The 26,054-nt window shown below is 34.1% G+C and overlaps 1 protein-coding gene across 3 annotated transcripts in view; it reads right to left on the reverse strand.

Moving 5' to 3' along the window:
- The window catches only part of palld (palladin, cytoskeletal associated protein), a 451,471-nt gene that overhangs the window by 168,863 nt on the left and 256,554 nt on the right, over positions 1-26,054 (reverse strand). For all 3 annotated transcript variants that reach the window (XM_039751167.1, XM_039751166.1, XM_039751168.1), the window contains 7 exons: positions 24,492-24,558; positions 22,077-22,188; positions 21,337-21,405; positions 16,820-16,961; positions 10,592-10,615; positions 7,131-7,250; positions 1,080-1,410 (listed from right to left, as the gene is read on the reverse strand). In XM_039751167.1, coding sequence (XP_039607101.1) covers positions 1,080-1,410; positions 7,131-7,250; positions 10,592-10,615; positions 16,820-16,961; positions 21,337-21,405; positions 22,077-22,188; positions 24,492-24,558 — 865 coding nt within the window. The remainder of the gene's footprint in view (positions 1-1,079; positions 1,411-7,130; positions 7,251-10,591; positions 10,616-16,819; positions 16,962-21,336; positions 21,406-22,076; positions 22,189-24,491; positions 24,559-26,054) is intronic.

A 26,054-nucleotide genomic window follows, 5' to 3' on the forward strand; every position in this document is an offset into this window, starting at 1 on the left:
ACTCCTTCTTTAATTACTGAACAGATCCTAACCAGAGTGCATTACTGTACTAAGATAACAAGTGCCTATCAGCAAGCACATGCTTGTTCATTGTTTCTGCTGTTCAAGTTCAATTCTAGCTTCCCTCAATATAGTGCAGCGAGAACAAGATCTAAAAAGAATTTTTATGATATACACCATAGGAATGATAGCAAATCAAAGAAAATTATTTTATATGCCCTCTCAGAAAAAGAACAGCTGACTAACTAGGTTGACTAACTTCTAATGTCACTGGAATTGAAAGTTAAACTGGGGGAGTGTTAAGCTTCCAAAATGAAGCAAGACTTCCCAAGACTCCCCAAGGACATGACATACAATGGACTTCGACAAGAATTTATCTTAGATGGAGAATGGTTTAATAAACACCAATAGTGAGGATCTCACTCAATTTTACATACTGTAGCTTTACTAGTTCTCACTGCAACATTATTAAATTCAGGTGGAAGACATATGACCTTGCCTTTACTTTGGACAGTGTTTAACTGATCTTTGAAAAATTGTTTGTTTAGTTGTCACTGTGTGTCATATGCAAATCTTTTTTTCACGTGTACCAATTTTGAAGTTACATGTGTAAAGAAATTACAATAAATACACAACATACAGTATATCTCAGCCTATAATCTGAGAGTTACATTTCTATCTACTGAAGAGCATTATCCTACAAAACAAAATATTTCTATATTTTTTCAAGAAAATATGCATGCTATAAATGAAAATACTCTATGCTATGGCAATCTGAAGGCAAGAAGTAAAGATTTGATTCTGTAGCTTATTTACAGAGGAAAAAATACAGTTAAACAAATTATTGTGCTAATTTAATCATTCATTTAATATGTTATAAAGATTCAATTCAGTTAAGTAAAGGAACTAAAACATACTGTTTTTGCTTCGCCTTGTACATTCAGTCTATGTATTGTACACATGATCATAATAGTACAATATAATACATAATAGTACATGTTTGAAATTAAGATGATTCAGGAGACACAGTGGAAAAATATTTAAGAGTGTACTCTATTGTATTTTAATTAGATACTCACATTTTCGGCTTAGCTAGTAGTGGAGGTGGTTCTTTCATTGGGGAAAGCAATTCTGGAGGAGAAGGGGAGACAGCAGGCTGGTCATCACACTTATTTCCATTGACAATACCATTAGTTTGGCTCACAGACTCATTGGAAGGGGTTAACTGAAGCTGAAGGGCTGCCACACTTGGCCAAATCTCCAGCTCATTGACATGGACATTTTCTGTATTATTTTTTTTTGGAGGTAGCTCAAGTGAGCTGATTTCTGTGAAAGGAGGAGGAGGTGGAAAGTCTTGAAAATCCTCACTGTCTTCAGCATTTACACCATTTCGAGTGGATTCAGCCTTCACTAAAAATGAGATAAAAAATGAATATAATAACAGCTGATGTTACCTTAGGACCTTTAATTATCCTTTTCCTTCCAGATACATTAGGTTATATTGCTATAAATTTTAGAAAATTCTGTTTAATAAAAATGTACCAGACACAATCTGAAAAAGATATGGAGAAAAATCAAAGTAGCAAAAAGCTTGGGTGTTTCATAAGCAAGTATGTGTAGATATAATTCAATACTTAAAAAATAATACCAAGCAATACATTCTTTAATAGAGTTAGAACTTTATTTGTCCACAAGGCTTTTTTCAGGGCTCAATAAATAAATAAATAAATACACACACTTTGGTCTGAACATACATCAGAATGACCATAAAGCAAGAAAATTAAAAATAAACTTTTCACAGTCACAGTGAGGCATTATACAGACGTATTGTTGTTGGTATAAAGGAGCCCCAGTAGTGTTTCTTGACACACTTCGGCTGAATAATTTGTTGGCTGAGAATACTCTTTAGTGTTTCAGAGAAAGGTTGCACAACATTGTTCATAATGCCACTAAATTTGTTTCAGCAGTTCAATACTTTTATCACTCTACAAATTTTGTACCTGTTATTTTCACAAGCCTTTTTAAGTATTCTACAGTATTTCAAATGTTGCAATTAATTTCAATTTCAAAGCTCAAAGGAATTTATATACAATACATATAGTTATCTTACACTATTTATGTACTTTTAGACATTTTACTTTGGTTTAGTTTTGTTTGAGTTCTAAGTATAATAATTTTCAAGTTATTTAAATGTAAAAAGTTTCAGTGAAGTTAATAACTAACCAAATAACTATTAGCAAGCAATCCAAGATGCTTTAGATTTTAAATGTATAGACATCTATGAGTGAAACTTTTGAAACACAAGTTGGTTTTTTTTTTTTACTTCCTGGTATGGCAACTCTCTCTTAGACTGATGTCCAAAGCAGCTGAAATGGATATATATATTTATTACATTTTAGTTTGCTATATGGTTGCAATTTTTTGCCTTAGATTACAAAAACTGTATGGAAACACATAAAGCTTTTCATTAAAATTGTCAGTTATGACAAAACACAATTTAGTTAATTCAAGTCACAAAGCACAATATAAGTTTTGAAGAAAAGTTCTTAAGTATGTGGAAGTAGTAAAGATTATCTGTTATCACTCTAGACACTGTTCCTAGTATTGGACAACAAATGGAATGAGAATGAGCAGAAGAAACATAACTTGCAGAATGTCAGATAAGGCTGTTGAGACTAAGTCTGGAGGAAAGGAGTAAACACCCCCCCCAACCCATCACAGGAATATGGCATCCTTATATTTCAGAAGCAGTGCAAATCAATAGTTATTTTCTTATCTCCTGCAGAAATACTGATATAGTATATAGAGATGGAGAGGGTCAAATCACTTTCAAGAATGGACCTGTGCTTCCTGTAACACACTGAACTCTTCAACTCTCTCAGAAAGAAAAACTTTTGATGCACTTTCTTGGCCATAACAGATACGTAAACATTCTGGTTTACCTGGTGCCAGTAACTTGAAATACTCCTCCACTTCTATATTCCAATTATCCAATGCAAGAGTGCTCCTTTGCCTTTGTTAAAGTCCACCACCACTTCTTTTCTTTTACTGACATTTAATTCCTCATCATTAGGCTACACTGTTAGACCAATGTAATGACTATGTTCTAGTACAGAGAATTGTCTTCATTTGAGATAAGCCTTACCAGTGTGTTGTCATCAGCGACTTTACTGTTCTTGCTGAATTCACTCATAAAATGTTGTTTGTATGCAAATAATAAACAGTGAGAAACTCAGATTTTATCCTTAATGCTTCACCACCTGCTTTATTTCAGAAAACCAAGGAATAATTGAAACTTATATATATTTATGCATCAGTTGTTTCAAAAGCTAGGATGTATTCAGTAAAGAGAATCTGAACAAACATACACAGAGGTTATAGATTCTGAAGTATATTGTGAAGCTCATGGAATAATACACCAATCTTTTTGCTCTACATTCAAACTGGTATGGCTCCAAGTGCACCTGAAATAGGAACTTGTCTTTGTCTATGAACATTTCATTAGTGAAGGTTACTGTGTGAAGCATCAAATCTTCCATCCATTATCTTGATACATATTTTTCTGTCTCACTTTATTAATGGAAACAACTATTAAATGAAATAAATGACAGTTTCAGAAGAATCCCATGTACTCTAACCTTAAATTGGTACCACAATCATCTCTTTATCTTATATTAGCAGGGAGAATTAATATTGCCAAAAATACATCCTTTGAAAGTTTTTTATTGCAGTATTCCTATATAGATAAATAAATCATTCAAGAATTAAAGACAATTATCCATCCATCCATTATCCAACCATATCCTAACTACATGGTCACAGAGGTCTGCTGGAGCCAATCCCAGCCAACACAGAGTGCAAGGCAGGAACAAACCCCAGGCAGGGTGCAAGCCCACCACAGATAAAGACAATTATAACCATGTTTATTTAAAAAGCAAACTGCCCAATGATGAAAAAAAAAATTGATGAAAGTAGAGTGAAGCATGGCACTATTTAATTTTCAATTCTGATACCTGGTGACAAATACGTTTTCTAAGACTGTGCAGGGAAGTGGAAAGGAGTGATCCTGTATCAGCTTAGATAGCTATGAAAAGGACATTTAGTTCCAACTCCTCACTATATGACTTGCTCTCTGTACTTACTACTACTAACTACTGTCAATTAAGCAGCAATCCAGTGCTTTAAGACTTGCTAAGAGTATGAAACCAGTGTAGAAAATATTTCAAATCTAAGTTGTTACTATCAATTGCACCTGTGAATAACAATCACCTTCCCAACCAGCCAGCCCAACCATTGGGCTTCTTTGGCAAAATTATGCTTTTGCAGTCACAGTTGTCTACCAGCTAGCCTGACAGGTCAAGTTAAAATCACCTGTATACAGTAAGTAGACAGTAGCAATGTATAGACTCTAATCCAGGTGATTGGAACTTACCAACTCAGTTCTGCCAGCAGGCCTTTTCCCTATTGTTACTATTTGTTTTTGCACAGGCATATTATGGTACCACTTTATGTAGCATTTCAATTGATCCAGTGTTCCCTCCATGGGCAGTGCCTCTGTCATCAGATGCACACCTTGCTGTGTTACATGATTTAAGACTCTCCTAAACTCAAAAAATGGGAAGAAATCTTTTCCTATGTATGGGGCAGTATAGGAAACACTATTACTCCTAATCTAGTTGCAGCAATATTTATAGTATTACTGGAGAAAATAACACTGTGTAATGAAAAAATCTTTAATATTTTATGCTAAATTACTCTAATGTTGCCATATATTATTCAACTTTAAAAATCTTAAACTACCCACTATAATTCAATGAGATAAGGATTTCTTATTTTATTAAAAATGAGAAAAGTATCAAATTTTCCATAAGACAAACTGTCTAAGCCCTAATTAGAATTTGGCTAGAATGTATTAGTGGTGTCTTTAAGTAAGCATAGTGGGCATCTGTTAACCCCCTAGATACTTAATTATCTACATACTGGGTTATCTCATGTCACAGCTCTCCAGACAGATTGTGAAAGGTGTTAAAGCTTATTTTAACATTACATAATGTATTACTAATTGCATACTCAGTTGTTCAAAATCATACTTATTGTAATGTATTCTTATAAAAATAAAAAAAGAGGAAAAACTGGTATAACAGTCCTGGTTTTATAAAGCAGTACACTGCACTTAGAAATGGAAAAATGTTGGCATTCTCCAGATAATGCATACAGGCAAACATTTTTAAATTTAATACAGGTGAGGTTTACAGATTAATGATTTTAAGAACAGAACCATTCCTTAAATTCAGTGAAGATAAAACTTTTTAAACATTGCTATTTTTCTCTTACTGTCATTTTCAATATACATACAGTAACACCACAGATAACATGATGAAATTCAAACACTGCATTGTTGTAACAATTCCATATATGTTCATTTCAAATACTGTATACATGTTTAGTATGATTTTTTGAAAAAGGGATGCAAAAAGTACTGGTATATTTGGAGCTCATTTTTGAATATCATTAGAACCAATTACGTTATTCAGATATTATTTTTTAGCTCTAGTTAAACTAAAATAAAATTATTTTTATATCATAATGCAGTACAATGTACTGTATTTTGCAGCAGTCATACATATTATTTTTGTTGAAAGTGTTGAAATAGAAAGTTCTTGGGTTCATATTTGACTTTTTGTTGAGCTTCATGAAATGAAAGTAGTTAGGCCAGTTAAAATTCAACTACAGTAAGTAAATGTTACTTTTTAGCTGTTATAATTTATTAATCTACATTGGTTTATAAACTAATGTTTCATAAGTCTGATTTAAGTTCAGATTAATTAAAGTCCATACATATTCTACTACCGGCCTCCTGTTTTTTCTCTCTCAGGTTTCAGATAAGCCAGTTTCTCTCTTCTTTTCTGTCTGTAAATATCACTCCTATCCCACAAACTCTCCCTCTCTTGGACCTTTCAATGTTTTTACTCACTTCTTATCAACATGTACTGGTCTGTCTTGGCACTCTAGTGGCTAAATTGCTCCTTGCCTCTTGATAAACGTCTTTCTTTTGAAAATGACAAACCTCAATTTTTAACTGTAAATCACTTAAAACTGTCCACAACTAAAATTAACATGGCATCATTTAAACCCATTGAGAACTGGTCCATTTCAGTCCTGACAAGGAAAACCCTATTGTCTGGGACTCACAGACATTACAACTACAGCTTGTCTCTTGGTTAATTATTTTCTCTCTTTGTGTACTGTAGATATCTCCTTGGTTTTGATTCACAGGCTCTTTCTGAGATGGGAGGAGATACTGGATTGTCTATGGGTTGAACTGTTTCTCCCCTTTTCAAACTGACTTTTTATGTGGTGTTACAAATTTTTTAATCATTAAAAAATAGATCTCAAAAACAAGAATTATGAACGTTAAAATAAATCAAAGCTATTGGAATTTATAAACAGGAAGAAACATGCTCATATACAGCTGATGTTATCATCATAATAACAGGTATCAGCATTTTGTTTAATTAACATCAACAAGTTACTAAACAGTCACTATTTTGTTCACTGTTCTGGTCATTTCCAAACTTGTGCTGCAATCTTTTCTGATTGTTATTGCACTCCTACATTATGAATCTGGAAACTCATTAAGTCCCTCCTTTGATATGTATGCATTTTTACACAGTCCTTAACTGTATACCTGCTTCTCTGTGCATTTTAGCATCATTAAAAAACTTTGACACGTACACACCTGTTGATAACATTGAGGTTCCAAATGGAGTTACTGCAGAAGTGCAGCCATGTAACTTAAAACTACTTAAAAACTTCACATTTGTTCACACTTCAGAATGTAAACTAAAATAGCACTTTTTTGTTCCATATACTGTAGTTGATTTCTTTAATTATCTGTATATATTTAATGATTTACTGTATACATTGTATATATTAATGTGTGTTGAATATACATGGTGTGTTTCTGTGTGAATCCCTTCTTTAAATTGCATGTTAAACTGCTCTGGGGAAAAATACTCTATGTCATAATGGCCTATGACTAAATGTTTTTCAGTATCAGTACATAAAATGATGCATGACTATTTTTCTAGAAAAAGTAATGTTTTCCTGCATGGTACATTGTAACTTACCTGGACAAACCACTAGCTCAGCAGTGCTAGTTACAGATCCATATTGATTGCTTGCAGTGCATGTAAATATACCACCATCTTCAGGGAATGTTTCAGAGATCACCAGAGTACAAATCTCTTCTAGAAATAAAATGCAAACACGTAACCCGAGATTTAGTGAAAAATTGGATCTTAAGTGGAAAAAATACTAAAATTATGTTATCAAAACAAATTTTACAGTAGATACATAACTGCTGGCAAATGAACTGGTTGATTAGACTATATAAATTAAAAGAAATAAACTGTTCATATATTTATTTTCTGATCCCTTTAAATCCAAAGGCAGCTGGAGCCCATCTCAGTACCACTGGTAGCAAGGAAGGAAACAGTAGTGGACAGGATGCCAGTCCAACATATGGCACACCTGAAAATGTAGCAGTGCCAGTTAGCCTAGCATAAACATCTTCAGATTTTAAAGGAGAACCAAGCACAAACAAACTGAACCTAGACAGTTGACTGAACTGTCACACTAGAGGGCCAGGGCCTGGAGTCTATTCTAGCTGGCACAGGGTACAAGGTAGGAACAAACCCCCAGACAAGGTGCCAGTCTATAGCAGGGCAAACACACACAAACACAGTAAACGCCCACAAGGACCAATTTAGTGTCACTGGTTTACCTAAATTACATGTCTGTATACAGTGGGAGGAAACCAAAGCACCCAGAGGAAACCTACGCAGACACAGATGAATATGCAAACACCATACAGGGAAGACCCAGGGCGTGAGCCCTAGTCTCCTTACTACAAGGCACCACTGTGCCACCCTTTTGTAATAATCTGATCATTTTTATAATTTCATCACTTGTTGATTACTTACTCTACAGACATTACAGAGAGTTAAAGTTTGCACTTTTTTTTCATTTCTCATAAAAATCTTGAAGGTCAGACTTCAAAGCACCATATTTATTGTGAATATTAAGCAATTCCAATATAAGATAAGAAGATTATATTGTGCCGGATCTGATAAACACAATTTCCTTATCTCTGCTATCTTTGAACATCTCTTTAACATTCTTTTATTATTTGTATTTGACCTAAAATATAAATTGTAAAATCTTTAAACCCAAAGAAATGCTGCACATCTTTCAGGAGTCCAAAACAATAAGTGATTATATTGTTTTCTGCCAAGATGGAATTGTTTCATAGTTTAATAATTAAAAATGTTGTATAGTAAGGATTGGTAAAGTAATTTCTTTTTTGATGTCAGTGTTCATTTTACATTAGTGCACAAAAGTGTGGCAAGTTTGCTGTTGCTATTTTTCAGGGTCAGGAAACCAAATTCATATTCCATCCTGGACACCATTTGTGTAGACCTTGTGTCCAAATAACCTATTTTTTCTGTCACAGAGTAAAGGTATATTGGTTTGGTTAAATAGTAACACTAAAATGGTCTGGTGTGAGTTGGTGTTAATGAATTAATGAAATCTTTAATGGATTACTACCCTGTACAGTGCTGGTGCCTTTCCTTGTGACTAGTGTTTTTTTTTAAACTGTCATCAACTATAGCCATGGTTCTATGGATGTTTATGCTTTAATGATTTCTGCCTTTTTTTGAACACAGATGTTCACACATACTGTATAGTAACCCTTTTAAAATATAACACTTTCCTGTAGGTAGTTATGATACGGCATCTAAAACATATTTCTGACTTACAAGATATGAATTGAGACAGAACACTGACAAAGCAGTCACTCATAGACTCAATGGCACTGAATCCCCCTAGATCTAGATAGATAGATAGATAGATAGATAGATAGATAGATAGATAGATAGATAGATAGATAGATAGATAGATAGATAGATAGATAGATAGATAGATACTTTATTAATCCTATGATATCCTGAATGATAGGTTATACATGTAGATAGAAGAGTGTTTACTAGACACGTATGCCTTTGGGGTTTGTTTATTGTCTCTAGTTTATTACATTTTTACCTCCTGTCATCACTGCTTTGTCCGAACAGTCAAATATTATTTATTGTATCTCATGAACTATGCTGTAAGGAGTAAAACAAAATCTTTCACAGTAAATTTAAAACTTCCCTATCAAGTAAGCCATTATAAAGGCATATTTTTCTGTCTATTTGATTAGCAATGGGTTTATTTTGGTTATTTTCATATTATGGATGCAAATTTAATGCAATTTGCCTACAATCATGATTCAGATATGCCATGCTGCATTAAAGTTTTTACCCCAATCTGTCAGACTCCTTAACACCATGCTGCCCCGTGGGATCTTCCAAATTGCCTCAACCACCTCTAAAAACACAACTTTTATACATGCAAGCCACTTTCCTGGCAAAGACAAATGTGCATGTAGAAAAGAACTGAAAATCTCATACTGACCTTTAAGTATTTTGCACACTGCACTTTGACATTCTTTGATATCCGTCTGCTGTGAAACATTCTGACCTGTCATTGTTTACACATGTCTTAAACAACTATTATCATACACTGATAATCTCTGTATTATCTATATCTATTATTTATTATTATATTACATATTTATTGACTATATTTATGTATCTAGATTGCATAATACCATACATTGCATCAATGTTCATATTGCTTACTAAACATCAATATTGCTGCTACTTCTTTGTCTTGTCTTTGCACAATGTCTTGTCTTGTTTGTGTTTTAATTTTAAATCTTAATTTTAACTTTAAATTTAAATTCTAATTTTAATTTTTTATTTGCACTTCATGTTGTTACACTGTGAACCCTGAGCTTCGCAATTTTGTCTTTCTGTATACAGTACTTGTATATGGCTGAGATGACAATAAAGTTCGCTTTGACTTGATTTTGACTTCGATATTCAGAGCCAACCTTATTCCATGGTTCAATTGACTGAACAAAACAAAAATGAACAACATTGCAAAAATGATAAATCACTTCGTTTATGCTACTCTTAAATGAAATATCACTTATGTAAGGGAACAATTATTTGCAAGGATTATTTATTATTTTGTACCAGTCATAATTATCTAGTAATCTACTATTAGATTTTGCTTTCCTTCATATTCTGCTTTTTAAACTGCATTGAAACAGTTTAAATTGTAAAGGGAGCTGTTGAAATGAAAGAAGTACTAATACAATGCATGATAGTGAGGTCCTGGGTACAGTCCATAAAGAAGAATAGTCAATTCTTATGATATTTGAACATACAAAGAATTCACTTAGGGAGATGACAAGCATTTTTTTTTGGTGTCAATAACTGCAGATCCATAGTGAAAATCCATTTATGTACTTCTTTAACCATTAATATCAAATGTACTGTAGGGTGACAACACTACCTGCTCTGTAGTTATACAGTACTACCTATACAGTATATCCTATATACTGTATGTTATTTAGTTTACTGTATATTACAAATATTACATAATATTCTCTATTGAGAAAAGCCACTCATAGTAGACTTACCTGGCTCTGCTGCAGATCTAGGCTCTGATTGGAATGATAACATAAAAAAGAAAAATAAATAATCAATATTTGATTTAATTGAATTATTATTTTTATTTGTTATTAGCCAAAAACTACACATGGAATTAGTTATTATACTGGAATCACAGTATGATGACAACATTTAACATTTAAATATGAAATAAACTGTGGAGTACATAGAGAAAAACTAAGCAGTAAATATTAACAAAGACAGGGAATGTCTCAAGCAGTAAAGTTATTTTTCAAAGCACCAACAATGGCACCATAGTTATACAGTACAGTATACTAAGAAAGAGGTATCATCCTTCAAAACTCCTACATGAACTCAGACATTGCTCTCAAATGCACAGAGCTGAAATGTCTTACATTATTTTAAGAATCCTGGGGACTGAAAAATGGACTTCCAGAAGAATTTCACTGATTACAGAGGCACTTTTTAGAGGTCAAAAAGCTAACAAATAAATTAAATTTAGTACGTACATCATTATATTGATAAAATACACATAAGACCACATATTCTTTTTAAGGACATCTAAAACACTACTATGCTTAAATAAGATTCTAAAATGAATACTGCTCCTCATTTAATTTGCCTGAGCCATAATTAGTGCTTCCCAAGCCACTGAATTAATAAACTAAATTTCTTTTATCTTGAAATATGCTTAAAACAAGTTGTGCTGTGACATGCCTATCATGCAAGCTGGTCACCCTCAGAAACTTGTCTTCTGATTGGGTTGTGACTTTGGGTCTGCCAGATCTCTTTCTGTCATAGTTTCTTCCAGTTTCCAATTGCATTTGGATTGTGTTGGACACCATACTCACTGACACTGATTTTTTCTACAATTTCTCTAAACAAAAGGCTTACACTTTTAAGGTTAATAATGCTCTTTCTCATTTCATTTATAAATTGCCATTTTCTTGCCATTATCACTGGAATATTGTCGAAGTAGTACTTCAAAGGGAATTGTAACACAATCTGTTCCAACTCTGCTTTAAGACAGACAGAGGGTTTTTAGGTAGTGTAATAATTCACAGAAGTTGGGACACCTGTGGAAATTGTTTGCTTCAACTTGCAAGACTTAATTTACTTTAATTGCTGCAGAACATTTGTAGGTTATAATTTACAATATTAGTTGTTCCCAGAATAAAGCCAATTTTTAATATTCTGATATTTCCTTTTTTCAGTTTTTCTTATTCTAAACTTTAAATTTAATCTCTGTCAGTTTACTGTTTTCATTTTCACCATTTTAAGTCAGTAATTGCATTTTAACTGATTAAATTTAAAGAAAAACTGGAAAAACTGAGATGCTCTAAAACCTTTGACCAATAGTGTATATAAAATATTTTGTTTTGGGCGTTTTAAATTATTATAACACTGATACATGAAATCAAGTGACTTCCAAATTATCCAGCAGTATTTAAATTATAACCGGTGTTATAATTTAAATACTTTGATAATGGGGATGTCCATTAGTTAGGAGTGACTCATTTTCAACAAGCCAAAACAGGACAATAACTCCCCCTACAAATACTGTACACAATCAAAGTTAATCAAACCCATGACTTCCATTTTAAAATGCAAGATTAGTCTTATTTTTTTTATATTTTATTTTATTAAAATCAAAAAAACATTCAATACTTGTAAGTCAAGTTTAACAAAACTGGTTTGAAACAAATTGACCCCCACCCATGAGAAAGAGAGCTAAGTCAGCAGAGTGGCACTTTAATAATAGTAAAAATATGTAAATAAATAAGTAAATAAAAATAGAATAGAAAAAGAGGAGAGAGAATACACTTCCTCAATTTAAATTCTTATTCTAAAATGTTACTTATCAGATCCTGCCAGGTTTTGAAAAGGTTTTGTACAGATCCTCTAAGTAAGAATTAGATTTCCAATTTTAGATAATATATAACATCAGTTATCCACTGACTTAAAAGAGGAGAGTTAGGATTCTTCCAGTTGAGCAAGATAAGTCTACATGGCAAAGTAAAGCCAATTACCGTACAATTTGCTTGTCTTTCTCCACTTTAAGCCCATCTGGAAGTATACCAAACACAGTTGTTAGTGGATTTAAGAGGGATTGTGACACCAAGGCTGTCTGAGAGGCATTTAATAATTTTTGTCCAAAATGATGTTAATTTGGTGCAGGCCCAAAACATGTGACCCAGTGAGGCTGGAACTTGACTGTAACATTCGCTGGTTGGATCTTGCTCAGGAAACATTTTAGACAATTTTAAACGAGAGACATGCGTTTAATATAATTTTAAGCTGAATGATTGTATGCTTTACGCATATGGAGCTAGAGTGAATTCTGCGCATTGCTACCTTACATTCCTTTTCTGAGATGTTGATTGAGAGATCCTTTTCCCAATTTACTCTGGGATCTTTGAAAGGGAGAAACTTTAAAATGTTTTTATATATTACAGAAATGCTGTTTGACTGATCAAAATTTCTTGTAGTGTAGAGGTAGGTCGGAGGTGAGTGAAATTGTGTAGGTTTGTTTAACAAAGTTTCTAAAGGTAGTGAAAGAAATGTGTTGCTGGAAAGTTAAATTTGGAATGTAATTATTCGTAGGATGTGAGGACGTTGTCTATGTACAGATCTCTAAGTGATTTAATTCCGGAAGTTTTCCAGACATTAAAAACTGCGTTTGAGAGGGTTGAGAAAGATGGTTATTGCGCAGAAGTGCCACAGATAAAGGCTTCTCTATCTTAAAGTACTTCCTACATTGGTTCCATATTCTGAGTGAATGAAGCACTATTGGGTTGTTAGTGTATTGGTGATGACTTGTACTTACTGGGGTACAAAGAATGGAATATAAAGAAGTACTGCAGGATTTTATTGCAGACCAAGCCTGTGTCTGCTCAACTATTTGTGTCAATATCTAGGTTTTTATTGCTTGTATATTTGCCGCACAGTAATAAAACTGAAAGTTAGGTAAAACCATGCTACCTTCCTTAGGTCAATGTAGGGTTGCCTTTTTGGATACGTGGAAGTTTTGAATTCCAAATAAATGAGGTTATGGTCAAATTTAATTTCTTAAAAAATGATTTATTGATGTATATTGGAATGTTATGAAATAGAAAAGAACCTTAGGAAGGATATTCATCTTGACAATGTTAATTCTTCCAGCTAAATTGAGATGAAAGGTAGATCATCTATGCAAGTCTTGCTTAATTTTTTCCATGCAGACAGCGATATTTTTTTGATAAACAGATTTATGTTTCCTTGTGATGTTTACCCCTAGGTATTTAAACTGATCTGCGATGATAAAAGAAGGTGTCCAATCTAATTTTGTGTGCTGGAGAGTTCACTGGAAACAGCACACTTTTGTTCAAATTAATTGACCAGAATTTTTTTGAAATTCTGTAAGTTTTGTTAGGGCTGCAGGCACAGTATTTTGTGGATCAGATATATACAGTACCATATCATCTGCATATAGAAAAATTTCCTGTTCAAGTCTTTCTCTGATAATCCCCTTTATTTCACAAGCAATTTGACAGTGAGCAGCCAGTGGCTCAATGGCGATTGCAAGCGGCAGTGGTGACAAGGGACATCCTTGTCTAGTACTCCGTTTTAGTTTGAAGTAGTCTGAATTAATGTTGTTAATTCTGAAGTCTCTGGACAGGTATATAGTAGTTTGATCCATGTACAGATGTTCGGGCCAAACCAAAATTTCTCCAATACAGTAAAAAGGTAGTTCCATTCAACCATATCAAATGCTTTTTCTATATCTAACAATAATAATATATCTGGGATATTTGAATTTGTGGTTAAATATATCACATTAAACAGGTGTCGAAGATTGAAAGCTAAGTGTCTACCTTTAATAAATCCAGTTTGGTCTTGTGATAATTACCAAAGGAAGTACTTCTAGCTAGGACTTTAGAAAATACCTTTATGTCATTATTCAAAAGTGAGATTGGTCTGTATGATGCACATTGCAATAAGTCCTTATTTTGCTTGGGAAAGACAGTAATTAGAGTTTGACAAAAACATTGAGGTAGAATTTTATTGCCTCTAGCTTCTATAAATGTTGCTAATAAAAGGGGAGCTAGCTCAATTGACAATTTTTTATAAAACTGAGCAGGGTAGCAATCAGGGCCTTCTGCTTTCCCACTCTGAAGTGAGTTTATAGCATCTAATAATACTGATAGTGCCAGAGGTTTATCCAATTCCTCTGCACTGAGAGTATCTAGTTGTGGTATCTGTAATGCATCCAGAAATGCATTAAGTTGTGTCTTGTCTTCTTTAAGCTCAGTAGAATATAAGAACTTATAGTAGTCTCTAAATGTGTGCATTTTTTATGATCAATGATTTTGTCTCCATCTGTGTTGTAATTGCTGGGATTGCATTGCAAGCTTCCTGCTTGTAGATTTGTTGAGCTAAAATCTTATTAGCTTTCTCTCCGTGTTCATAGCAATGATGTCTTGATTTAAAAGTGAGTTTTTTTGTTTGTTTTGTTGTCAAGAGGTTGAGTTCTGAATGCAGAGCCTGTCTGTTCCTATTAAGTGCTTCATTTGGACACCTGGCATGTTCTTGATCTATTCTGGAAATTCCACTAATTAGCTCTGATACCTTATTGGTTTCCAATTTATTTTTGTCAGTAAGATATGAGATATTCTGTCCTCTTAAGAAATTCTTCAGAGTTTCCCAGAGTATTCCTGCAGAAATCTCTGAGGATGCATTTGTCTCTAAAAAAAAAAACGATTTTCTTGAATGTAAATTCTAGGTTAAGACGCCACCTGCGAGATAAGTATGTGGGGTATAGTGATTTTTGCTCCATGATCAGAGGAGTGTGGATGGAATAACGATAGCGTCGTACTTACAAGATTTAACTCTTTTAGGGCTAATTATTTTTTTCCTTTTCTTGTGTCCCAGGGCTTTTTTTTTTCTAAAAAAACTCAGTTTTCTAAAATGCACACAAAACAATGGTTACACACATAAATCAGCATAAAATACTGTGTCAGTATGAGTCGTGATTGTTTGGTTAACATCTTCCAACTGAGTGCCAAATGCTGTGAGTTTACTCTCAAACTTAGATGGATTCTTCTGTATTTGTTCCTCAATTTTTTTCCAGCATCCCTTTAAAGGCAGCCTCAAAGCAATTATTTAAGCGTTTTTCTTGGTTTTTAATATCCTGAAGCAGCTTTTCTTTATTCTTGCCCTTTATTTCTTTCATTATATAATTTATTTCTTTTTTTATATCATTTTTTTCTTTCATTATATCTTTCTTTAAATCATTCCTGAACTCTTTTATGTCTTCAGCGGTGGCCACAGCAGTGATCATTACCTTCAGCTTGGACAGCTTGTTTCGGTCTTCCCTGTGCGCCGCCAATGAAGCTGATGATTCTGGCTCACTAGGAGTGGCTGACAACGCGGAAGGTAAGGCCATTTTCAGTTTCAATTAAATTTCTTGAATCGATGGCCAATCCTGGCCCGATTTGCTTATACAATTGCTCCCACTTTCACTCTCGACTGGTGACGATGCAGTAGTATCCGGTCCCTGGAAATCTGTACTTTCGCCTATCTGTTGCAGGTCAGTTTCTGAAAGGCTGTACCTTGAACTTGAACTTGGGCTTGATGCTTGTCTAGGCTTGTATGGGGCTTTAGCTGTCGTTACCGTATTTTTCTGAACCCTATTTCTGCCGATCATTTTAATATATGCTTGGATATACTGTAATTGAGCCTCCTCAGGTTAAGTAAATACAGGATACCTCAGGATGATAAAAATAAGAGAAAAAAATAACACCACTGCTAACGGAGTTCTGCTTCAGACATCCATCTCCCATACCGGACAAGACTAAAGTAGTTTCATCTTAATATACCCATCAATATTAGATACTGTAGATCAGTCACACTTGGTACTGATCTAATTAAAGCTCTGAACAAAAGAATATAAGTGCAAAACAGTAATTTCAAACATTTTCTCAAGTTCCATGGAGCCTTGGGCCTAAAACATTCCATTGGGAAGACCAAGGTTAACAATTATATTTTCACCACCAATTCATTGTTTCTCCTTGAAGACACCTCTTAATATATGACTGTTTAAATAAACACATGAAAGAAAAACAATTCAACTATGATTCTCTGAGATTTGTAAGTCATCTTGGATAACAGGATCAGTTAGCTAAATACATAAATAAAGACAGATCGATAGACAGACACAAAAAAACTGCAAAGACATAAGGTATTGTTTGACTTACTTTTCTGTAGAATTCGGAAATCTGGAGAATCCTGGATTTCTTCTCCCTGTCTAAACCACTGTACTTGCAATGGCGGGGTCCCTTTAACTCTACATTCTAAGACGACAACTTGGCCCTCAGATGCTGTCACATTTTGTAGTGGCTGAATCAGAGTCAACCATAAGAATGCAAATAAAAAGAAAGACATTACATTAAATTTATTTACTGCAATGTATGCCAATTGAAACTCATAAATACTGGAAATTCCCAATTTATTTTAAACTTTTTGGTAAATATTTTAAGGCATAACATGACATTACATTCAATTTAGGGTCCCACATGGCTACAGCCTATCCAGTATTTTACATTTCATTATAAAAATATATGCTTCATTTACCAAGGGCCTAAATCAGTTATCAAAGATAAAAAGAATATGTTTTATTCTTTAAATTCAAATGACCCGGTGTATCTATAATCATAATGTATTACTGGAAAATAAGTACTGAATTTTTCCTTAAAAATGGTTATGGTAGGTCTTATGCAGAAGAAAACTCTTTTTATCTAAATTTATGGGTGATTAAAAAATGCACACATTATAAATGGGATCAATTTTGATGAATATAATGTACATTTCATTTATATTTGCAGTTTTAATGCACATCAAAAATTATTAATTTTTAACTGGAATATTATCACTGACATGCATTTTTTTTTAATTTTCAATTTAAATTTAACTATATTACCTTAGAATAACAATAACACAATAACAATAGAAAGTTGTTATCAAAAGGATATTCTAAAACAGAAGCTTAGAAAATTCATTTCTATGAATCTCTGGGTTATGCTTCCTCATTTTTTATAACTAAAAGAAAAAATCCTGCATTCCACTGAGAGCAAGAAAGATTAAACACCTTCAGAATTGAATGATTATGCTACTAGCCTCATCAAATGGCATCCCCCTGAGTGGCTGGAGCAGCATAACTTGTGTAATAAAGAATGGACTAGATAAATGAGTAGCAACTAATTTTTTTACAAATGATGATACAGTAAGTCATTTCTTGTGTCTTAAGCTTCTGACATCCTGAACTGGATTAAATGGGCTTGATAATGAATGAATGAATGAATGAATTAATTAATTAAATAAACAATCTCACATTGTAACTGCCACTGCCAAACACCAGAAAATACGACTGACTGCTGGTGGAGTCACAAAATATGTGCCAGCTGTATTATCCATCCATCCATCCATCCATTATCCAACCCGCTAAATCCTAACTACAGGGTCACGGGGGACTGCTGGAGCCAATCCAAGCTATTTTTAATGAAATAAATACACCTTGTGGCAGAAAGACATGCATTTGTTTTAGTATTTAGCATCTGGTGTTTCTGAGCTTATTAAGCCCTTGCAACATTTTACTGTGAAATTAAGTGTAAGATTTAGATAAACATAAGTAATTTTGCAGATAGATATTAGAACAGATATGAATACTTATCTCAACAGTTCAGTTATAATACTGAAAATTTACAGACCATGTAGAATTTCAGTAAGGTTCACTATTGATCTCCTGCTGTCATCTAGCATTTATGTAGTAATTAATTTAGTATTATTTCAGCTGATGATGGCAATTTTTAGTGAGGTTGTCTCAGTTTTATTTTTTCGTAGAAAATCAAATATTTTAGTAGCCTATATTCTAAGCTAGACCATACTGAAAATAAAGTGGAACCTCTAGATACAAGTTTAATTCGTTCCAGCACTGAACTCGTATAGTGAATTTCTTGTATCTAGAACAAAACTTCCCCATTGAAAATAATGGAAATCCAGTTAATCCGTTCCGCACCCCCAAAAATATCAACATAAAAATCAATTTTCCTAACAAATAACACTGATAAATAATATATACTGTAGTTTACCTTTAATTAAAGTAATTAAAGTTTACCTTTAATAAATAAAACTGGTAAATAAAACGGGTTACTGTGGGGAAGGAGAGTCCCCCTCTGATTCAGGAAGGCTCTCTTTTCTTGGGAATTTTACCCCACTGGAAGCAGGTTCTGGGTCAGAATCACTTAACTTTCTTTTAGTTGCAGGTTGCTTTACCAAAAACTTATCTAATGACACTTGCTTCTGCCTTTTTTTTAAGATGCCCCTAAAATGTGACACTACATTGTCATTACACAAGTTCATGGTGCGCCCACACACTGCTTTATTAGGGTGATTTTCTTCAAAGAATGTTTTTACTTCTTCCCACTTTGCCAACACTTCTTTAATCTTACTGGCAACAATCTTCTTGAGAGGCATCGTGGAATAATTATTTTCACGTTAAACGTGGGCAGCATCAGCTTGGGTGAATCCCCGAGTCGAGGCAGATCGGGAAACGCGTCACGCATACCCACAGCCTGGCTCGTGGCTCTTTACGCGAGCCAATGCTTGTATTTAGATCCAAATTTTTCACTCATACATTCCTCTTATCTTGAATTTCTCGTATGCAGAGGTGATTTTATCTCGAGGTTCCACTGTAACTGCAAAGCTTTGTAGAAATAAGTGTAGTGGTTTTAGCATGATGCTTTAGGCACCATTGGTCCTGGAGGGCCACAGTGGCTGCAGGTTTTTGTTGCAACCCAGTTTCTTAATGAAAAGTCAATGATTGATAACAAAGCACTTACTGCTCAAGTGACATTTTTCTGCTTCATTTTAGTGGTCTCATTTATTAAGCTTCCCCATCCTTAATTGCTTAGTTCAGTAAATACTTTTAAAGGCTCCTTATTAGCTCTAAAATGCAAATGACAAAGAAGCCAGCAGTTCTCCGTCTAACTTGTTTACACTTACACCTGTGTGGATTCATTATACATTATTTGGTTTAATAAAACCCTTAAGAGAAAAATAATGTGACAGACTGAAAATGATTTAATTGAAAAGAAAAAAATGTATGATATAAGAACATTACATTTCAGACTAACATGCCATAAAATTAAATAAGGTTTAATCAATCATTAGTTTCTAAATAAGCAATTCTGTTGGAATGAAAACCTGCAGCCACTGTGGCCCTCCAGGGCCGAAGTTGACTAACCCTGCTCCAAAAGATAGAAATTCAATTTTAAACAGACAGTGTGTGTCTAATACTGTGAATGTATTAGCAAGTAATTTAACTTCACAGTTACCCTTGTTTACTTTTTGCTGATTTAACCCACAAGTTATTCCTACTTCAGGTGCACTACAAACATATGCATTGCTATATTTTCATATTTACTGTGCATAATTAACCAGATACATGGTAATGCAAATGTTGATCTCTAAATGTTAGACATAAAAGCCCAGCGATAGCTTCACTCATTGAATCCTGCAAATCATGTTGCATCAGTGGTACTTTTTATTTTAATATAATGTATTCATTTTAGGGCCAGGTGTGTTGTAGGACCTAAGCCCTACAGATTTATTAAGTTATAGGTGGTCTATCGCAATATGTGTATTATAAGGTTTGTTGTCAAAAGCGCAATCTGGCTGCAAGACAGAGTTATTGGCAGAGTGAGAAATCAACACCCTAAAAGTGGTTAGTCGGAAGCAAGAAGCTATGGCTGAGTAACTATGTTGAAGAAAAGGAAGGCTAATGTGGCAGACACCAAGGTAAAATTACCTTTGGTCAATTAATTAAAAGTAAAAATAGTAGTAATAGTAAAAGTAATCTTCCTCACAGACATGCAGGCAGTATATTCAACTTGCAGCTGATGCACCTTTCTCTTCCTGTGATTAGAGAGGGCAGAACTATCTAAAATGTTTAAGTCCTCTTGAGGCATTTTTTTATTTTCTATTGTTCTGAAACATTTAAAATATGTGTTACTTCACTCATACTAAAATTATTGGTCTGTCCTTTTCCTTACATCTTGAATGTGATGAATAAGTTTATGCAGCAGGAGGAGCTGACTGTGTTTCTACTCTTGAGATGGACAGGTAGCAATGTGTTGATTCAGTGATCGTTTCATTAGTCCCTTTTGCTTGGATCAAAAAGAGCAAGAGACTGAAAAAAAATAAAGTCAGACCATGATTCCATTTTCATTCACTCTTTATGCCAGCACAACATCTGGTGGATAAGTGATTTAATTGCAGCTGTAGAATTCACTATACGATTTAGACATTAGAAGTTAAGATTTTCTTCCAAGTACACAGAGAAAAAATAAATTAAAGCTGGCATAAAATACAAAGAACATACACATGCTTCATTGTTCAGATAATGATTAGTAGTAAAATGAATGAATAATGGTAGCACTTTCTGTGTCATTATATACGCACACAAGCTTTAAAAATGAGTGTTCGTAATTTCATGTGGATCAGAAAACTAGACCCATATGCTCTTGATTTGGCCAAAATTCAAATTGTATTGTATGTCTTTTTTGTTGTTGTTACTCTGTCTTTTCTTTTTTTAGGTTGCTGATTTTCTTTACATAGTAAAGTGGTGATTCAAGGGAGTGTCATATTTCTTATGTGCTGTTTACCCATTTTTTGAGAAGGGAAAGCAAACATAAGAAAAGGATTACAAACCACCAACCTTAGTGTATACAGGAGGACCTGAAACAAGTCCATCTTGCCCAGATGTTGAAGAAACAGGACTCATAGTCTAAAAAGATGCAATGGAAGAAAAACTAAAATAAAATGGACACTCATATTGAATACTACATTCATAAACATTTCCAAATAAAAGTTGCAATATTTAATTACTATAATCCTCTTACTACTAAAGATTGTAGCACACTACTTGAGTGCAGTTACCCTGTTTAGACAGTAATCTAAGCATGATAACTTGGAACCAAAAGCTTTCTGCAAGCATTTTTCTGCTTTGCACATCTAAGTAATGTAAAAGGTTTACCAGCAGTGAATATAATTATTGCTCAGATAAACAATAACAATATGTCAAAATATTATATCCTAGAAAGAGACAATATATTATTTTTTTACTAAAAACTACATGCATTTGTATATATAAATTAATAAAACACGCAAGGAGCAAAAAGCAGCAAAATTAAAATGAAAGACATGAAAATAAAATGCAGACAGTTGCACTCACATAATCTCTGCTAGAATGCGCACCAGGGTTATTTAGTATAGAAATTCCCCAGGTAAGAAAATGAAATAATTGTTAGTTTATGCCAAGAACACACTGGCTTAAAGCATGGAAAATTAAATAGCAAAAACCTGCTTTTTCAAATGACAATGACATACTAAATGTGCATTGCATTTCAAATGCTGCCTAAATGTTTTTAAGTAAAGGATTTATATTATGTTTTTTACCCTTTGTGTTGAAAGTGGCTGGATCAAAGTTGAGCGAAGCTGGTTGACTTTTGGATTCTTGGGTGAAGGAGAGCCAATCGTCAATGAGACTGATGTTGTTTTCTTCTGTACTCTATAAAGTAGAAATAGCAATAGATACAGAACCTACATAAATCACCAGTTTTAAGTTGAAGTGTTTATTTTCACATTAACAATTTATGAAAGTGACTTTACTCTACACCTAAGCAAAAAGAACACACTGTGCAATCACCAAAACAAACACAAAAAACAGATAATGCATATAGGATGTACTTTAGTAATATTAAGAAAACTAGCAGATTGCTATCAATGCATTTGCGAGGTTCAACAGCCAGACTGAACTTTTTTTGTTTTGTTTTTTTGTTCACTAACATTTGTGTAGCTTGCATTTCTTGTCTTCTGAGGTTCCAAGATGATCACTTCATTGTGATGTCACTGTAGTCAATGGCAAATTTGTGCTCATTGCTCGACAAGGTATGGTTTCCCTTTGCCAGATATGCAGTGTGCAACATCATAGTGCCCATTATTTTTTCTATAGTAAAATGTGGCTATTGAATAAATGTTACCTTTTCTGATCCAAATGAGAAAACCAAATGTTTTCCACCTGATACAATTAGCAATTACTTCATTTCTGCATTCTAGGCACTGGTTATTTTTTGGGTGCTCCTGTTTCTTTTATGTTTTACTTCTGACCAGCTAGGATGGGCAAAGTAAACTCTTGTAGTCTCTTTAATAAGGTTTTCACAATGGATTCCTTTTTCAGATTGTTGTTATGGTCTGCACCAAATGTTTTTATTTTTATTTTATTGAATTTATTAAAGTCAAATAACATTCCATACAAGCAAGTCAAGTTTTAAAAAAATAGGTTCAAAACAAATCGCCCCTCCACCCCGAAGAAAGAGAGCTAGGCTAACAGAATAATGCTTTTTAATCTCCCTGTCATAGCTTCAATTTGAACACATCAGTACTACATATTTTGCACCTTATAAAAATGTTTATTTTGTGTGTTAACAGAATCGTGACAGAATTTCTGATATGTCTTTTGTCAATATATTTTTATTAATTATGCAATTAATCAAACATAAATCCATGTGAAAGGCTACAAACAAAGTATATAATCAAATTTAAACATACTGTATATCCTGTTGTCTCCAAATAATTTAGTATGCAAGGTCACCTACTGAGTTAGCACGCAATATCACTTACTCAGTTCAACCCATGTTGCATAGTGATCTATCTATATTCATGTGTTAACCATTTCAGCTCAAGTAGGTGCTTTGGCACTACACAATGCTAAAGGCGTAGGTTGCTGTGCAGTATGGAAAGCTAGTCTTACAAGGTGTGGAAAATGCTCGGACCTGAAACACACAGGCAGACACAGAATGTCATAAAACACACGTTTTAATTGTGCAAATCACAATAACACCAACGATACGTGCACCAACCACCAACTCAGTCTTTTAGACTCTTCTCCTTCTCTATTGCATCTAACTCCTCCCAGGCAAGCTCTCATCCACTTCCACCCGACTCCAGCTACCTTGCTGGAGTGAGGCGGCCTCTTTTATACTTCCCTTGGATGTGCTCCAGGTGCTTCCTGATCTTCTCCATACAGCACTTCCTGGTGTGGTGAAAGTGCTGCTCTTGCACCCGGAAGCACTCCGGGCATACCTGGATTCTTCTTCCAGCAGCACTTTCTGGTGTGGTGGAAGTGCTGCGTTCCAGGGTTCCATAACTATCTGGGCACCTCCTGACGGTGACCACAGGCCCCTACTGGGATGAGCTACCAAGCTCTGCTCCGTGGTCCCCCACAGACTAGGGCGGCTGCCCTTTTGTGGCCAAGGGAAGGTACTGCTCCTCTCCCAGTCCCCCCAGGCAACCTGGCTGGGCAGGACCTCCAGCCATCTGCCACAAAGGGCTTTAATCTGTTAACTGCAATGTTATACTATCCCATATAACATGTGGAATCAGAAGATAGTAGGTTTGTTTCCTGCCACCGATTCGATAATATTAAACAAGTAAATTTATTCATACATGTTTGTATTACGTAAATATGTGCAATATATCTGTGAAAGCTGCATTAAGCCAAAGGCCCTAACAGAGTACATTTTTCCATCCATCCATTTTCTGCAGTTTATTTGGATCTCCACCCAGTTAGACATGCCCAAAATACCTCCCGAGGGTGTCGGAATACTCTGGCTGGATTCTACAAGTACAAGAAAAGCAAAAAGAGCTTTATGAAAGCAGCTCGTGTTCATTTTTATCACAGGTGTGATCAATTTTCAAAAGTTATGAATAACAGTATAATAATCTTGAGAATTAAATTTATTGTAACAGAATTTTTTTATGTAGTTCATTAAATACAGTACAGACAAAAATCCACAATTTAAACATACTTACTGAGGCATATCTCCTAATTTTGTGTGTAACATAGAGATTTCACCTTCAGAGTCTGAGGAAGATGCACCTATGGGGGTTAAAATCAGTTCTTTAATTGCATTTTGAACAGGAAAATCACATATAAAATACAATGTTCACCTTCTGCCAAAAGAAAGATGCTATGAAATTCACCTAAGCTGGTTTAGCATAAAGGGTGTCTGTCTGAGTATGCAATTCAGCATTGCATAGCATGTTTGTGCAATTTTATTATTAGAATTTTAGTATAATATTTAAAGACAATGATCAAATTAACAATTATGTGAAAGCGAATTATTTAAAAATCATGAAATTTCATTAATTCCTTTTCAGGAAACTTTAGACACTTTTGGGCTCATATGACAAATACTAGGATGGGGTACTCAATTCCTGTCCTCGGGGTCCACAGTGAGTGTAGGTTTTCATTCCAACCAATTCTGGAATTAGAAGCCAGGCCTACCATATAACAAAACTTGGTATTTAATTATATGGCTTGTTAGTGCTTTCATTCTTCCAAGGAAAATTTCTATCACATTGTAGATTTTTCAGTTTCTGAGAACATTATCCACACATTTTGTGGTAAGGAACAGATATGTACCTCTTGGTCCTTCTCTTCTCTGTCATTTACTTCAAAACATTTTATTAACTCAGATAATTCATGATGCATATACACAGGTTTAAATGGAAGCATGTTAGCTGTAGAGGTGATGGTTCCTTTGTCATTTTTATTTTATTATTAATTGATTCCTGGTAAAAAAAATGGGCAACAATTAAAACCTTAATGCAGTTGTTTCAAACTAAAATAGGCAAAGAAGGATTCTGAACCATAACAAGTGACTTAACTAAAACAAAGCCCTAAAAACAAATTGCTTTAGTAGTAAATAAATGGGTTTAATTAAACATTTGGTTGAAACAAAAACCTGCAGCCACTATCAAAAATACTACTGGTAAAATGGCAAATGGTGAAGCCCTTAATTGTAATATAAAACTTTAGAGGCTGAATATTTTTAAACTATACTCGTATAACAGAACAAGGTTCAAGCACTGCACCAAACCCAGAATAATTACAAGGAGTTCATAAGTACTGAGTATGGTGTATTTATTGCAAACATAACACACAAGGGGGTCTGATAGGTACACAATGTAGAAAAGATTCAGAGTAAACAAATCTTGGTACAGTGATGGCCCTTCCTACTCATGTACTTGGCCCTGTTTATCAGGTGTAGTGTCTCATCTACAAATGTACCACACCAAAACAAATCCCTTCCTGCTCTGCTCCTCCACAAATCCGTCTCATGGCCCTAACGTATTCCACTTACCATTGAGCTTTTGTCCCAAGCTTTCAACAACTCTAGATTTAGCTAAACCTCTGGTCTGGGATGAGTTTAAAACCCTAAATGAATTACTTCTGATCAAAACCACAAAATCATTTTCAGGTTCAAGGGTAGTTATTATTTTGTAACAGAAACACAAGGTTAGGGCTTTATCTAGTGGCCCTTTTACCTCTGCATCTCTGAGCTCTCAGTAGTTCTTAAGTGTCATGGACCA

Source organism: Polypterus senegalus, chromosome 4 (genome assembly GCF_016835505.1).
Source record: "Polypterus senegalus isolate Bchr_013 chromosome 4, ASM1683550v1, whole genome shotgun sequence".
In the NCBI taxonomy this organism is placed as follows: domain Eukaryota; kingdom Metazoa; phylum Chordata; class Cladistia; order Polypteriformes; family Polypteridae; genus Polypterus; species Polypterus senegalus.